The sequence below is a fragment of the Megascapheus bottae genome, chromosome 18 (genome assembly GCF_031878675.1).
Source record: "Megascapheus bottae isolate mThoBot1 chromosome 18, mThoBot2.hap1, whole genome shotgun sequence".
NCBI lineage: Eukaryota > Metazoa > Chordata > Mammalia > Rodentia > Geomyidae > Megascapheus > Megascapheus bottae.
The window spans coordinates 14,388,623-14,405,908 of NC_143526.1; the positions used below are offsets into that span (position 1 = coordinate 14,388,623).

The 17,286-nt window shown below is 42.5% G+C and overlaps 1 protein-coding gene across 4 annotated transcripts in view; it reads right to left on the reverse strand.

The window, feature by feature from the left end:
* Positions 1 to 5,324: 5,324 nt before the first annotated feature.
* Positions 5,325 to 17,286, reverse strand: part of Rin2 (Ras and Rab interactor 2) — a 178,030-nt gene continuing 166,068 nt past the window's right edge. For all 4 annotated transcript variants that reach the window (XM_090351930.1, XM_090351931.1, XM_090351932.1 and 1 more), the window contains 3 exons: positions 15,949 to 16,080; positions 9,952 to 10,115; positions 5,325 to 7,044 (listed from right to left, as the gene is read on the reverse strand). In XM_090351930.1, the coding sequence (XP_090208056.1) occupies positions 6,724 to 7,044; positions 9,952 to 10,115; positions 15,949 to 16,080 (617 nt within the window). In that variant the 3' untranslated portion in view covers positions 5,325 to 6,723. The remainder of the gene's footprint in view (positions 7,045 to 9,951; positions 10,116 to 15,948; positions 16,081 to 17,286) is intronic.

The window sequence follows — 17,286 nt, forward strand, 5'->3', positions numbered from 1 at the left end:
TTTATATTTTTAGCCAGGTGCTGGTGGCTCAGACCTGCAGTCCTAGCTACTCAGCACATTGAGATCTGAAAATAAAGGTTCAAAACTAGCCTAGGCAGGAAAGTCTATGACACTCTTATCTTCAATTGGCCATCAAAAACCTGGACGTAGAGCTGTGGTTGAAGGGGTTCGTTAGCCTTGAGTGAAAAGACTAAGGGACAGCATCCAGGCCCTGAGTTCAAGTCTTAGTATCAGCACAAAACAAACAACAATTAAGTTTCATAAAACAATACTGTGCAGTCTAAACATGCATCAGTATAATAATCTAGTATTAGTGTTGCTTACTGGGGTATATAGATGCACATGCCATGGAAATTTTAAACTGACTATAGCTTTCAATTACATAAGGCAAGCCATATACATAATTTCTGTACTAATACCCCACTAAAATGACAAAAAAAATAAGGCCTAAATCCAAGAGACAAGAGATTAGAAGAGGAAGCAACAGTTTCTTGACAAAGTAGTTTTCAGCAAGGTTATGCCTTATACCTAGCAAGCATCACAGCTGTTTTCTTCTCCCTCCTTTTAGGGATAAAACAACAGTGCATCTATTACATTTGTTTATTTGCACAAATCCCAGTACCCCAAATATGCCCTGAACTAATGTTCAAGTAAACTACAAAGTACCAGTAAGTTCATGTGGGATTTTGTTTAAACACAGATTCTGGGTTTATTGTGTGCTTTGTGGTGCTGAGGGTCAAATCCAGGGCCTCACTTATGCTCGGCAAACCCTTCACCACTGAGCTACACTCTCAGCTCAAATGCAGATTCTAATTCAGAGATTCTAACATGCTCCTAGGAAATCTGGCATGGTTGGTCAGGGGTTAAATTTTCAACTGGACATCTTACACTATCTGGGAAATGAGACTCTGAAATTACCTACATATTATAGTATACATGTTAATAAAAAGCAGAAGCTTTCCATGGGAGTTGGTTTGTTTACATGCATACTTATGATTGGTTAAAGAGCATTTAGCAGGTTTTCATTCTTTGTGATTTTGGGGTTTTGTTTTTTGTTTTTGTTGGTTGTGAGACTTGAACTCTGGGCCTGGGCGCTGTCCCTGAACTCTACAGCTCCAGGCTACCACCCCGCCCCTTGAGCCACAGAGTCACTTCCAGTTTTCTGGTGGTCAATTAGAGATAAGTCTCATGGACTTTCCTGCCCAGGCTGGCTTTCAACTGCGACCCTCAGATCTCAGCCTCCCGAGTAGCTAGGAATGCAGGCGTGAGCCACCAGGCCTGGCTATGTGATTTTTCTTTCTTTTCATAAGTGAAATCTATGCCTGTTCTGCATATTTTATGCATCAGTAAATAGAACAGAAAGGAAGATGGGTAAGAAAAGTGACACTGCAATCTGGCAAATAAGCTTATTCTTCCATAAACTGTAGAAATGGCGGGAGTTAGGAAGTCTAGATAAAAGAAATAATGAAAATTAATTCTTTCAAATACCTCATTGTTTTGGTAAAATATAGTGATTTTTTTTTTGGTTGGTCGTGGGGCTTGAACTTGGGCCTGGGTACAATCCCGAAGTACTTCAGCTCAAGGTTATCACTCTACCACTTGAGCCACAGCACCACTTCTGGTTTTCTGGCAGTTAATTGGAGATAAGAGTCTCACTGACTTTCCTGCCCAGGCTGACTTTGAACCTCAATCCTCAGATCTCAGTCTCCTGAGTAGCTAGGATTACAGGTGTGAGCCACAGGTGCCAGACTAAGCATAGTGCTTTTTAACCTTGTCAAATGATAGAATGATAGTATCTAAATATGTAATGGATATAAAGTAAAATTTAAAAGTTGGAGAAGTTGTCAAAATAATGTGACCATTGTTGTACTTTCACGTAAATGAATTTTCTTTCTGGGGGAGTTTTTTTACACTCGTGTGGGGACAAACTTTTCCTCTGGCCATGACTGGAAAACCAGCAAGGCTTGTCTCTGCAGCTTCTCTTTTGCTTTTCTTGGAACTAATTCTACTGTAGGGAATGCTAGGGGAAGTGGGCATTCAGGCTGGGCTCCCTGCTGTCTGTGTATGTTTAGAGATTTCTGTCTTTGTCTCTGTCTCTTTCTCTCACACACACACTACCATCACCATCTCCACCATCAATAATCACCTTTTGATCCTCTAACATTGGGTATCCTACCCATATGTTCAAAAAAAGACAGGAAATTCTTTTCTTCTCTCCTCTTCCCCTCGCCTTATCTCTCTTCCACTTCCTCTTTCTTCTCCCACCCTCCTCCCCTTTCTCAAATACTGCAAATGGAACCCAAGACCAGGCTTCACAGGCTAGGCTAGTACTCTACCACTGACCTGCATTCATAGCATATTCATTTGTGCCAATACCAGGGCTTGAATTTAGGGATTTGTAACTTTTGCTTGGCTTTTTCACATAAGAGTTTACATTTTATCACTTTTTTTCTAATCATTTGAGCCAAACCACTACTTCAGGCATTTTGGCAAATTACTTATAAGTCTCACTGATTTGTCTGCTAGGCTGCCTTTGAACCGTAGATCCTCAAATCTCCTGTCTCTTGAGCAGGATTACAAGCATGTGTCACGGATACCTAGCTTTAACTATATTCTAGAAACCTTTCTGTGATGCCTCTCCTTGCAACTTCACATTGGAATTTTGTACCAGCTGCCATCATTGTTTGATGTGGAAAAACAGAAAACAAAAAAGTAGATCCTTGTTTTGTCTTCGGAGACAAACACCAGCTCTTTCTTCCGTTCTCCCTCCCTTTCTCCATGTTTTCCTCCCCTTATCTGCTTATGACTCTGCAATATGACTTTTAAAACGTATTCCCAACTTGATTAGGTTTTTAAAAAAACTAAATAGCAAATAATGCTATTGCTCTCAAATTCACCCCATGAAAATGGTCTGAGAAATGATGATAATTAGGATTATACCTTCAAATATTGCCAGATGATTGAAATACAGTGAATCCTTGGACAGTGTGGATAGAAGGACTTTTCTGGGCCATTTCTCTCATAGGAATCACTCCAGATCAACAGCGGCAGTGGAGGTGAGGACACACTTGTGAATGGAAGCATTCAGGCTGCGCTTCCTGTGATCTATGTATGTTTGTAGATCTAAAGTTGTAGCATCCACGTGGTATGAATAACTTTAACAGTTTCTATTTTTATTGTGTCCCCAAGGGGTAGGTGGGTGGTGGGAGTGGGGGGAGCACTTGGCAGAACTTCCAACATCAAAAACAAAATTCCTTCCTCAAGCCAGTGCTCCACTTTGCAAACATATTTTTAGCTTTGGAAGTGCCTTCTCTTTTCCCTCTGTGCATGTATATTTTTACTCTCTTCTGATTCCATCCAAACTTCAGCAGTCTGTTTCCTGGCAATTTGAGAAGTGAGAAATGCCTGTGTTTAGGGGGGAAAAAAAAAAAAAAGCAAATGAAGACACATGGTGTGTTGAAATTCTGACAGGGAAGCATTGCCCAATGACAAAACCAGGGATGGTCTTGTGATGTTTCCTTTTGCTCACATTAGCTTTAACTATTGTCATCTGGCTCTCATCTTGCCAGAAGCTCTTCAAGCTGTCTTCAATTCAGATGTTGTGACCTGCTTTAACCCACCAAGGACTGATTTCTAGTATGAGAACAGCATGCCAGCCTTTGTTGAGAAAGTTGGGAGGACAAGTCCTCAGGCTTACCTGTGAGCCTTTAACTCATGGCAAATAACAAAAGCAGGTGGATCATTGAGCCCTTGTTCTGATCTTTAAAGAGCTACCATACTTGATGACTTAGAAATGCTTCTGAACTTGTTTTCAGTCCACGAGGATTGAATGAGAACATAGGATCTGTCGGGCTTGGTTCCAAGAATGAGAAATACAGTGAAGAAGGCCATACTTCTGCCATGTAGATTTTGCAATTGCACTGAACTCTCAGTCAGGACAAGCCAGAGGTTACCTAAGGACGGGGGAGAGCTGTCTGCAGAGTCCTTACTGTGTTCAGAGTAATTGTGATTTATTTTAGATGCAACTGAGCCAAGCACTGGGCTAAGTCACCTAAGTCACCTTGTAAAACTCTTCCCTTCCAGGTCAGAGGATGACTTTTTTTTTTTTTTTTTGGTGCTGGTTTGAACTGGAATCTGTCCCTTAGCTTTTTCAGTCAAGGCTGGTGCTCTACCACTTGAGTCATACCTCCACTTGCAGCTTTTTGCTGGTTAACTGGAGACAAGAGTCTCATGAACTTTGCTGCCAGGGCTAGCTTTGACCCTTGAGCCTAAGATCTCAGTCTCCTGAGGAGCTAGGATGACAAGTATGAGACAACTTTTGCCGTCTCAGTCCCTAAGCTTCTGAGCACTGAGACTTCTGTTTACTCTCCAGATAATCCAAACACACCCACGAGCTCAATCAGAAGTAGACCATCATGGAGCGGGCAGGCACAGTGGCGGTGATCCTATCTACTCAGGAGGCTAGGACTACGCCTGTAATCCTGGCTACTTACGAAGCTGAGATCTGAGGACCACTGTTCAAAGCTAGCCAGGGCACTAAAGAACTAAAGAATGTGAGACTCTTATCTCCAATTAATCACCAGAAAACAGGAAGTGGGGCTGTAACTCGAGGGTAGGATGGTAGCCTTACGCTGAAGGGCTCAGGGACAGTGCCCAGGCTCAGAGTTCAAGCCCCATGACCCCCTCCACCCTACACACAAAGTAGATGATCATGTAAATTTCATGTCCCATTTACACAATGGTCTTTTGGTACCATGACTCTAAAACAAACACGAACACACACCAAAGAATATTGCAAAAACATTATTTTTTTCACACAGGATTATGGTACAGTATTACATTGTATTATGTGCAAAATTTCATTTAAAAAATCATTTACAAAAGGAAGCACAACACAACATGTGCTGAGGGTTCTAGTACGACAGAAATCGAGGCTGAAAGAGGTTCAAGGCACAAAGCCCCCAAATTCAGTGATGACACATCTTTATATAGCACAAAAACATACATTTGCAATGACTTGTATTATGCTGCTTTATAACCCTCCTTGCACGGGCACCCACAACCTGGTTTTTAATCAAACATACATCCAACTTCACTGTCTATTGCTTTATTTTTTTTTCTTTTTGGAGTGCTAGAGATTGAACCTGGGGCTCTACATATTCTAAACAAGTGTTCTATCACTGAAATACATACTCAGCCATTGTATATTTGAAGTACACAGATTTTTTTTTTCCTTTTGCAGCAGCATTTTACTGAGCTCAATAAAAGCCACATTATACATTACTTAGTTGCTGGGTGAGGAGAGTTATCTTTTATTTATTTAAAAAAATTTTTTTTTGCTAGTCCTGGGGCTTGAACTCAGGGCCTGAGCACTGTCATTGGGCTTTTCTCAAGGCTAAGCACTCTGCCACTTGAGCCACTTCACCACTTCTAGCTTTTTTTTCTATGTATGTGGTACTAAGGAGTCAAACCCAGGTCTTTGTACATGCTAGGCAAGACTCTTACCACTACGCCAACTCCTGGCCATCTTTTATGTATTTTCCTTGTGGGTTTTTTTTTTTCCAAAACATTTCCTAAAGCAGGTAACATAGGGAATATATATATATATATTTTTTTTTACCAAATCTCATTGCTTATTTACAATATTTTTATCAAAGGTTCCTTCTGATTCCTTTTTCTCCATTCCCCCCCAGAGCCTGACCAGCAGGCTGAGCTCCTTAAGTCATTTATCAGAGTCTACATTTCTCTCTCTCTCTCTACATTCATTTCTTTTCTTATTCTCAGCATCACTACTTGAAAACACAAATGGAAGAAACACATACACTCACATATACACACACACATACACACAGCATAACACCCCTAAATCTGCACAAGGTAACAGTACATCAGATTTCCAAAGGCATTCTGTGGCCAGTGTCAGGAGTATATTGCTTTAAGAAACCCAGCAGTCTCTCCCCACAAAGTTGCCGAAATATCCAGTTACAGAAGAGAGACTTTTAAAATGCGATACTCTCAGATCCAGCAAGAGATTTATTTTCAAATATTAAATGTTAAAATCACATGCATAATTATAGAAATATTTTAAAGTTACAAAAATAGTTTAAAAACCAATCCTGACAGTTAACCGGCAACTGCTATAAACATTTCTAGAAATATATAAAAAGACAAAGGCTCTTTGTAAAAAAAAAAGAAGTAAGTAAAAGAAAGTAAAAAGGAAAAGAAAAGAAAAAGAAAGGAGAACGGGGAAGAGAGGAATAAAGGAGAGGTGGAGAGAAGAGGTGAAAAGGAGGGGGAAGAATGGAGCCATCCTCAAAACAAGAGGAGTACCTGACGCACCGCCAAGGGACAGTCTTGTCAAACACCTGTTGCTGCATTCAAGAAAAGAACTTGTACCTTAAATTCAGCACATATACAAACATGGAAGTCAATGTGGTTTGGGGTAGGCAGTAGACAATCTCAGCAGACACTTGAACCACCAATTGCAACTCTCCATTGCTGGAGGAAACAACTTAACTGTTTCACCAATCCCAACTACCTTGCCTGGCACTGTGTCTAAAGATGCCCTTGACCAAGTCAAGCTGTCGATGAATGGATGGCTCAGTCACTGAACCAAGAGGGTCTTCCAGGAAGTGACTGCCTTCCAAGCTCAAGTATGTGGCAGCCAGAAGGCTTAGAATAGCTCCCTTGTTGGAGGCACTAATGGGAAGTCCCACGTGCTTTCTAGGAGGGGGTGAGGTCTTCCCCGTTCTGGAAAATGACACCGTAAGAATCATTCTTGATGCGCTTGTATACAAAGTGGAAGATGTGGGGTTGGGGCCGGCTGTGTAGCTCAGCCTTGATTTTTTGAGGGTAAGTGTCCTCTGCCAGCTGCTGCCATGTTTCATCCACGAAGAGAAAGAGGCTGTATTTCTCAGGGTCCTCCACCTTAAACTTCTCAGCACACAGCTGACACACATCTTCCGTGGTGATGTAGGGTCGCACGAGCAGGGTCTTGCCTGTGCAGCCGCTGTTGACCTCTTGGAATGCAACCCGGAGGTAATTCTGCGGACAGAAACAGATGTCAGAAAGAAAGAGACAACCAGACAGCAATAAGAATCATGATGAAAGGCAAGTGCCAAGGTGGAATTTGTGAGCCATGGCACGGCTCTGATTTGTATGGTGATATCTAAGGTTAGGCCAGAAAGCTTGAATTAAGAAGAGAGGCTGACAGGAATCTGGGCCAGGGGAAGGACTATAATATGACTCCAAAGTGGTCACACGTTAGCTCATTTGCAAACAGAAGTAACAGAAAGTCCCTTCGGCTCTGGCTTCACCTTGCTGTATTCCTCATAAAGCCTGCTTAACAAATCCCTACGTAAGAGTGTGAACCACATCCAAAGTTGGGATTATTCCCAGCTTGAAACATAACCCAAACAGCAGAAGAATCAGATCCAGGAATCAGCAGGAAGAGATCTTAAATACCCAGGCCCAATAGCATATCTACCATGCTTCCTTTGGCCAAAGCACTTTTCTCTGGAGTCTAAACAAGAATAATTATGCTAGGTTGAGTCCCAAGAAACTGCTGATGTTTGAGCTCCCCGAGCAATGATTTCATGTGGTTAAACTTAATACAAGGTTCCAAGTGGCTCTTGGTATAATATGGGGGTGGGGAACCCAAGAGGGACGAGCATGTGGAATCTGCCAGAAGACTGGAGCTGAAGTAGATGAATCCCAAAATGGAGAAATGCAGGGAAATGAAGAGAGACATTTGCAGGCTTGGACTCGAGAATCGAGCCATGTGCTTGCCATCTTGAAATATAAGAATTATGTGGTTTTTTGAAATATAGAGCCCAGATGAAGGCACAGGCAGTCCAGAACTCATTAGCAGGGTCTTCTGGATTTAAGTTTCCTTGAGTAAGTCCTTTACTGTCCACGTCTATGTCCTTATCAGTGAAATTTCCAGATAAGATAGAGAAGGCCCAGTCCAATTTGACTGGCATCTAGAAAGCACTTTCATTTCCTTGTTCTAGATTTGGTGACTCTGCTTGGAAGCTTGCTCACTGCCTAGGCTTTTTTGTCATTGCCATGACAACTGAACAGGCAACATGAGATGTTTCACATCTGCTTCTGCCCAGGACATTTGTCAGCCTCATGACTTTGCAGAGGTGAGTTAGTGAGGGAAATCCAGACTGACACTCTTGATCACTTGCTGTTTACAATGCAAGATATATCCCATCTGTCCACATCCCTGTCTTCTATCCCAGGTGAACCGCTTTCTCTGGACAACCCTTAGCTCTAACATGGGGGATATAGCACTTATTCAATGATTCCTAAAGAGAGAAGAACACATTGTCTCTACTTAACCACCAGAGAAACTGAGGCCCAGAGAGGCTACGTAATTTGCTCATCGCCCCAGAACTAGAAAATGACAGAGTCAACCTTTGGCCTTTACCACCTTCAATGTGAGGAGGTGCTTGGGTCTGTGACTTCCCATGTAGAAGTTTTAGCTTTAGGTGCTAAAAATGCCTGCATCTTGAAAGCGAGTGAGAAGGGGTTGGGGTGGTGGGGAGGAGAGGGGAAGGTGTTTACAAGAGGAAGGGGATGTATGGTGCCTTGAAGCTTCCATGTTAGAAGCTGCCCTCATATGGACCAGGTGACAAGAGAGAGAGGTCCTGGTGGCTGGTGAGGAGATGGTAGAGTCCATTTGTCTCGTTGCCTCTGATCTTCTCAGAGGGCAATCCTCCTCTGGGGACCTGGATGTGCTAATGCACTTCATACTTGGATGTCCTTAAACAATTCTGGAGGGGGAGGGGAGCACCTAGCAAGTGTTCTCAATTTCCAGATTTATGTATCTCAGAGAAATTTTGGAGAATTCTGCCATTTCTGAGAAGAACATGCTGATTCTGCCTTTCAACAATGGGTTGTCATTGAATACAATGTACCTCTCGTGTATTTTCAGAGCACTGAGAAGGGGGAAGGAGGCAAGGGAGATGAATCAGGATCCATCTTGCTTTGCTTTTCTAGTTCCCTGCTAGGAATCTTGCCAAAGGGCACACAGAAAAAAAAGCACAGTGAGTTTGCTGTTTGTCTGTTTGTTTGTTGCTGTTTCTGTGCCAGTCCTGTGGCTTCAACTCTGGGCCTGGGCATTGTCCTGGAGCTTTTCTGCTCTAAGCTAGAACAAAGCCATAACTCTACTTCTAGCTTTTTAGTGTTTAAGTGGACATAAGAGTCTCACAGATTCTGCTGCTCAGGCTGGCTTTGAACTGGCAATCCTTAGACCTCCTGAGTAGCTTGGATGGCAGGTATCAGTCACTGGTGCTTGGCTCATGGTGGGGTTTTATAATTCCATCTCTAATCTTCAGACCCTCATACAAAGACATTTGCAGATTTAACTCATAATTGCACAGATGGCAAGCAATATAATGGTACGTTCATTGGACATAGCACTTCAAACTCTGAAATTTTGGGGGCTAGGAATTGAACACAGAGCCTGGCACTACCACTGACCCATACACCAGTCTGCATTTTTGAACTCAGATCTTTTCCCAAGCTAGCAACATTAGTTCAATCTGATCTTGTGATGTTGGACTGCAGCAGTGACCTTCCTGATCCACAGAGGACACAGTGAGTCAGTCCCCTGTAGTGTACTGATCTGCCAAGTCAGGCTGCTCAGTCAGGTGAGATGCATTCAAAAATATTTTCTGCTTGTGCTATGTTTGACCTGACCCCTTGTAAGTTATAGAGCATCTGTATTATAAATTTATAAAGTAATAAAAGTAAAACAACAACATCCCGAGAGTGGCTGAAAACATCTGTTTTCCATCAAATGATTCAACCCAGAAAAGACTTGGGGCGGTGGAAGGGGGCGTGGAGGATAGGGATGAGCTGGGAGGCACAGTGGGAGCCAGCTCTGCCTTCCTTCCTGGGGAAGGAAAAGGGGATTGCCACTGTGGGGACTCAAAGGTGTACCTGGAAATCATCCACAGAAGGAATGGTCCGGTTAGTGGTTCTCCGTTTGTGCCATTGCCTCAGGGTGTTCCTGGTCTCTGAGCTGAGCAGGCGTGCGGCTTGTTCTTCTTGGAAGTTCTTTATCAGAGACAGTGCTCCATAGGCGCTGGTCAAATAATAGCCTCCTGGGAAGGGCAGGAGAGGTGAGTTACTAAGAGCATCACTCGGGAGAGTGAACGAGGCACCAGTGACCCACACCTGTCTTCCTAGCTACTCAGGAGTCTGAGATCTGAGGATCAAAATTCAAAGCCAGCCTGGGAGTGAAAGTCCATGAAGCTCCAATTAGCCACCAGAAAACCACAAAGTAGTAGAATGCTAGCCTTGAGCTGAAGAGCTCAGAGACAGTGCCAAGGCCCAGAGTTTAAGTCCAACAGCGGACCAAAAAACAAAATCAAAACATAACTGTGTTCTCTATCCTTGGGTCTCATCAGGAGATGGGTCCCAGGACTCCCTGCCCATTGGTGACCAAAGCCCTGGATGCTAAGTGAGTTCTATGAAAGGATGCAGGATTTACATATAACATATACACATCCTCCTGTATACTTTTCAAATATTCTAATCTCTGGATTGTAATCTTTGGATTATCCAAAACATGTAAAGGACTATTTAAGTCATTGTTATAGTAGTACATTGTTCAAGAAATACAGACAAGGAAAAAGCTTGTGTATGTTTCATATAGATGTATTTTCTGGGTATTTCCAATGTGTGGTTGGTTGACACAGAATCCATGGATACGAAAGGCTGAGTGTCATTTCTCATCTCTCTCACAGAAGCACACACCCAAGATTATGCCATCCACTCCTTCATCTATCCCTCCTTCACCCATCTGGAAGAGATTTATGGAATGGCGTAAGCCTGTACCAAAGGCTGTGAGCCCTGATGAACTGACAGCAGTCTTATTTCTACTGATGGCATTTCCTTCCTAGTGAACGAGGCAGTCAAAGCCTTTATTTTATTAAGGGCTAACAGGAAAGATCAGGGTCAGAAGTCCATTGCAGAGCTAGGGAGGGAGTCAGGCAGTTGAGGGGGTAGGGCCAGCTGCTCAGAGGCCAGAGTCATCTATTTAGTCCAAGCATCTCCTGAAGATATTTGCTTTTAGGCTTTAAAAAAAAAAGGAATAGTTTTAAAATTTCAGATAAACAAAATATGTTAAAAGAATGGCAGCATGCACAAGTGTGCTCACAAAAACATGAACACTTTAAATTCCCTCTTAATTTCCTTTCTTCTTGCTTGAAGACAATGCAAAATGTCACTTAAGGAAAAAAAAAAACATTAAAGCAGGTGCTGGTGGCTCATGCCTGTAATTTTAGCTACTCAGGAGGGTGAGATCTGAGGATCGTGGTTTGAAGCCAGCCTGGGCAGGAAAGTTCCTGAGACTTTTTTTTTTTTTTTTTGCCAGTCATGGGGACTGAACTCAAGGCCTGAGCACTGTCCTTGGGCTTTCTCAAGGCTAGACTAGTGCCCTACCACTTGAGCCACAGCACCACTCCCAGCTTTTTTTCTATGTATGTGGTATGGAGGAATCAAACCCCAGTCTTCATGCATGCCAGGCAAGTGCTTTTACCAGTAGGCCAAATTCCCAGCCCAGTTCCTAAGACTTTTATCTCCAATTAGCCATTAGAAAACTGGAAGTGGTGCTGTGGCTTAAAGTGGTAGAGCACTAGCCTTGAGCAGAAAAGCTCAGGGATAGCACTCTGAGTTATCAAGCTCACGACCGACCAAAAAAATAATAATAATTGGAAAGGAAAAGCTAGTGATGTCCCTTTGATGATGTACCTAGGGTTGAGCTCCTGTGTTCATGGAGATAAAAGAGCCTGTGAAATGCGTATATATTACTAATAGTTTTGTCTTGACTGCCAAGGAATTTGTAAACACTGCTCAAGAGCCACTAGGGGGCACCTGACTGTATTTGTATAATTCCCTAATTGGGCACTGTGCATTTCTATTTAGGGGCCATTCTTTGTGAAAATATCCATCCAGTGAATAACTACTGTGAACCAAAGTCAGTCAGAGCATGGGGTGTATTTCTAAGGGATAGAATCAGATCTCCAGAAATGCATATAAACATGGGCAAGTTACCCACGGAAGGAACAGAAGCTGGTTGTGGGTGAGGTGTGTATGTGGTATGTGTGTGTCACTTTCATGACCAAAGTATCCAACTGCTCACATAAGACTGGGCAGAGCCCTCTGCTTCTCTGATAACATGAAGGAAGGCAAAGGCTCTACCACTTGGTATCATCATCAGTGAACCCTGTGAACTTTTGTTGGACATAAACTTGACAGAGAACACATTTGTTGTATTCAGGATGGAAAGGGGTGTGCGCGCGTGTGTGTGTGTGTGTGTGTGTGTTGCTAGCGATCAAACTGGGGGCTTCACACATGCCAGGCAAGTGCTTAACCATTGAGCAGCACCCTTATCAAGGTTCTGAAGTTTCCAAACCCACCATCTACGGTACAAGCTCCCTATGGTAGTTTAGCAATGACTAGTCCAGAGCTTCGGATTGTTGATCTTTACTTAGTATTTGCCTCACAAACAAACCAGCACAGGACTGGCTGTGAAACGACATAATAGAGAATGTAAATGGTACACCCAAGACTTCAGGTGAAATAATGATAGAGACTTAATTAAAAGCTGCGAGGAGGTACCAGCATTTAGCAGACTCAAAGGACTGCTACACAATCCTTGTGGGGCAAAAGGAGATTCTTTTGGACTCCATAGCTCTGATATGCTCAGGCCACTAAAGAGAAAACTCAAAATGCTAGAAGCACACCATGGTCCACATTTTGAAACATGTGGAGGCAATTAAAGGAAGGTTTGAGATTTCAGCAAAACTGTAACCTGAGAAAAAGCCGTGCACTTCTAAGGGATTCTATGACGCCTGTTCTGTAAATGAGAATGCCTGCTTAAACAGCAGAAAAGCCATGTGGCTGCGGTTTTGCAAACCAAAGAAGGCTTTGGGCAGACTGTGGAAAGGACGGATCACCGCAGTTCCTAGTGGTCAGAAGAGCTGCAGTTTCGTGCTGGGCAGCTTGGTCTGTAAACACAGCTAGGCCACCTGGCACATCTACTCTCCCCAGGAAGAAAATCCCAACAGCCCTGAATGCAGCCCCAGTCACAGCTGGGGGCGATCAGGCTTTAGTGCAGGTGTGGGCTCATGGATCCCTGGCATGAGATACTAGTGTGTCTTTTTCTCTCATAGGATTCCTGGAGGTGAAGAGAGTCAGATGCCCATGTTGTTCCCATACTGCCTTGCTTTGGGACAAGGCTCAGAGAAGGGGCAGGAAATAGTTATCCCTATCCTGAAACCACAAGCTATAAGTATCTGTTTGTCCTACATCCATCATCATCCTAACAACGTGGTGGTTTTTTAAGGGAGACTGGAGTGTCCTTTTCCCAAAGCCCCAAAAGGCCTTCAAACATATTATTACAATTAAACACGATTAAAGCTAACCAAAAGGAAAAAAAAAGACCAAAAAAAAAAGTAATGGAAAGCACGGCATTGAGACTAATGTACATTTTTCTTTTGGTGCCTGGACAAAGCCACATGTATTTCTCTTCCTGCCCAAATCTAGAATGTGTGAAAGATCCTGGTGGATTTCCCACAAAGTGTCTGGATCCATGGTGGGGAAAATTCACGAGGGGATAGGAACAGGTAAAAGGATGACAGAGCCCATTTCTGCATGTGCACAGCATGGGAGGGAATTGCAGTACTCATTACTCAGTTTGCTCGATCATCCCCTGAAGAGGGCTGGCACTCCAGGAAGGGCAGACCTCTGCTAGGAAAACCAATGACTGGCAAACTCAGGTTAGAGGATAGTTTAAAGACACATTCTTAAAACCAAATACGTTTATGTTCTCTCCATGGGAAATGCCTGGGTGATGTGTGCCTGGAACAAGAGTATTCTTGTATTCAAGCCCTCACTGGAAAATGTTAGAGAGGAGTAAAATCTCACCCTCAGGGTCTGTCTGGTCTCTCCCAGGCATATATAAAGAATAAAGAAAAATTAACACATGCCCTGATGTGTTCTCAGGTAGACTGCCATCTCACAGGAGAGGTCAGTGATGCTTCTCAAGGTTCAGGCACGCAGAAGACTTGCTTAGTATCATTCCTGACTGATGTGTAAGGAGAAGGAATTTCTTCTTCCAGACACAGGGCAGGAACAAGAAACAACCTGAACTACTAAAGTAAACTAAATTCAAACTATTCATGATTTTCCCCCACTGTATTTTCATTTTTAACATGGAACAAATATACTTCTGTAAACTGGAAGTAAAACTAATTCTGTGTGCGTGTGATGTATGTGCTAGCCCTGAATTTTTGTGTTCAAGGCTAGTATTCTACCAAAGGAGGCACACTTCCATTTCTGGCCTTTTCTGCCCTTTTCCTGCACTTGCTAGCATTAAATCTTGACTCAGGATCTTCAGCGTACTGAATAGCTAGGATTAAAGGCATGAGCCAATAAAAAACAGCACTGGCTGTGCAGGTTTTATTTTTAAAGCCATTTTTAAAAAGATAAAAACAAAAGCCAAGCTTTATTTCACTGATGTAATTACAGGTTATTTCTCTGGTGATGGAAATACTCCCTAATAAGTTTACAACCTCCTCTGGGAATCAGAGAAAACATTTCTTTTATAAAACGATGTTTATTCTATTGCATGCCATTTTTATTGCTTCTAATGGGTCTCAGTGAACTTCACTGAGTTGTATTTTCTCTTTTTACTTCCTGTCTCCCAAATTTTCTCACACTTTTCCCCTCTTTTTCTTTTGTGCTAGTATTGGGGCTTAAATTCAGGGCTTCATGTTTAGCTTTTTCTGCTATAGGCTGGTATTATACCCCTTGCTGGCTTTTTGTTGGCTAATTGGAGGTAAGAGTCTCATGGGCTTTTCTGTTCCAGCTAGCTTTTTTTTTGTTTGTTTTGTTTTTTAAATACCAGTCCTGGGGCTTGAACTCAGGGTTGGGCAGTGTTCTTGGACTTTCTCAAGGCTAGCACTCTACCACTTGACCCATAGCACCACTTCTGGCTTTTTCTGTGTATGTGATACCGAGGAATGGAACCCAGGGCTTCATGCATGCTAGGCAAGCCACTAGGCCACACTCCCAGCCCTCCAACTAGTTTTGAACTACCATCTTCAGATCTCAGTCTCCTGAGTAGTCAGGATTATAGGTTCAAGTCATCAACAGCAGGCCTGATTTCCAGATTTTCTACAATAAATAAATACTACTTTTGTAATCAACAAAAAGTCCTTCCACATTTCTTTTAAATTAAAAAAACTTAAAATTAAAAAATTTAAAACTTCAATTAGTCATGAAGATATCCTAAAAGTAGCCAAGTGCCTGTGGCTCACACCTGTAATCTTAGCTCATCAGGAGGCTGGTATATAAGAATTGTGGTTAGAAGTCAGCCTGGGCAGGACAGTCTGTGAGACTCCCATTTCCAATTAACCAGAAAAAAAAAACATGGAAAGTGGAGCTATAGCTCAAGCAGTAAAGCATCAGTCTTGAGCTCAAAAGCTCAGGGACAGAGGCAATGAGTGCTACCCTAGGGTGTATACACATGTGTACATACTCATGTACACACACCTTGGAATCAGAGGTGGTGGTTGCTGATGTTAATGAATGTACAAAAATATCAGTAAATTCTTCTTTTTAAAATGGCTGTTTGGGGCTGGGAGGGTAGCCTTGTGGTAGAGTACTTGCCTAGCATGCACAAAGCTCTGTTTGATTCCTTAGTATCATACAACAGAAAAAGCCAGAAGTGGTGCTGTGGCTAAAGGGTAGAGAGCTAGCCTTGAGAAAGCTCAAGGACACTGCCCAGACCCCAAGTTCAAACCCCAGGACTGGCAAAAATAAAATAGTTAAGTTTATGTTCCCTAGAGTTCATCTCAGTTGCAAAAATAAAACTGAATCTCAAATCCCAAGGAGTCCCTCTGACATTTTCAAAAGTGTGTTCATTACCTTCTCCATGCAATAACGAGGGGTCTAGGAGCTCCATCATGTACTCGATTTCTGTGTCCAGCTCAAGCATGTCACACTGGGCTATGACATATGTCAGGACTGGCAAGAAGTCATCGGCGCCGTACATCCTCCCTGGAAGAGGAAAGGGTGTGGCAGGAATATTTTAAAAATCAACTATTCTTGCTTTCATGTCCTACTGGCTGCTTTTATTAGACAGCAAGGAGTCACTCTGGGAGAAATGAGCTATTTATAAATAGGTGTGGGTGTTTCTGGAATCTTCTGTCCTTGATTCTCTCAGCTGCTGAAAGGAAAGACCAGCTCTCCTTCACCATCCCAGGATCAATGTCTAGAATCTATGAACATATTTCAGATTTTCTCTCTACTTTTTAAAATTTTTTTTTTTTGGTGGTACTAGGAATTGAACTCAGGGATTTGAACTTGCAAGGCAGATTCTCTATCACTTGAGCCACTTGTCAGTCACTGTTTTGCACTAGTTATTCTGAAATAAGATCCCATTTTATGCCCAGCACTAGCCTAGGCCATGGTTCCCCTCCTTTGCTTTACCACAGCACCCAGCCATTCTGCCCAGTGCTATGATGTGCATAAAATTATGTATGAGAACAGAGCATCCTTAAATATCTCTAACTCATAACAAGTCATGTCTTTTATTTATTCTTTGCCTTTCCCGTTTCCTAAGTTGTTAATTGTTGATGTCTTATTTCCTATTGGCTTCTGCGCACATTAATCATCTAAGGACAAGAAAAAAAAAACTTTCATGCTCTCCTTAATGCTCTCTTTAAGTATGCAAAATCTGGTCGTGTTAATTAATATACAGATACAGGTTGAGTTAGTAATGTGGCATTTTTTTTTTTTGGTTCTTCTAGTTTTCTTTATAATGGTAGTTTGCAACTGGATGTGAGTTTGGTTGCCTAGGGGATAGTTTACACTGCCCAGAGACATTTTTCATTGTCACAACTGGAGGCTGAGTGTGCAAATGGCCTCAGCATACCACGAGAAGTTGGTCATTCCCACGATGAAGATCATCTTGTCTAAAGTGTCCCTAGTGTGTAGGCTGAGAAGAATGTGATCTTGTGCATCAGTTATTCAGGCAGGCTGACTTTGTTATATAGCCCAAACTGGCCTCCAACTCATGATCTTTCTGTTTCTGCCTCCAGGTGGCTAGAATTGCAGGTGTCTATCACCCACACCCAGCTTATTTGGGGAAACTGATCTCACGAACTTTAAGATACATGTGGTTGCAAATTTCAGAGGTCATATTCATATTAATTACCGGTCCAAGAGTTCCAGTTCTGCCAGGGCACTAGTAGCTCAAACTTG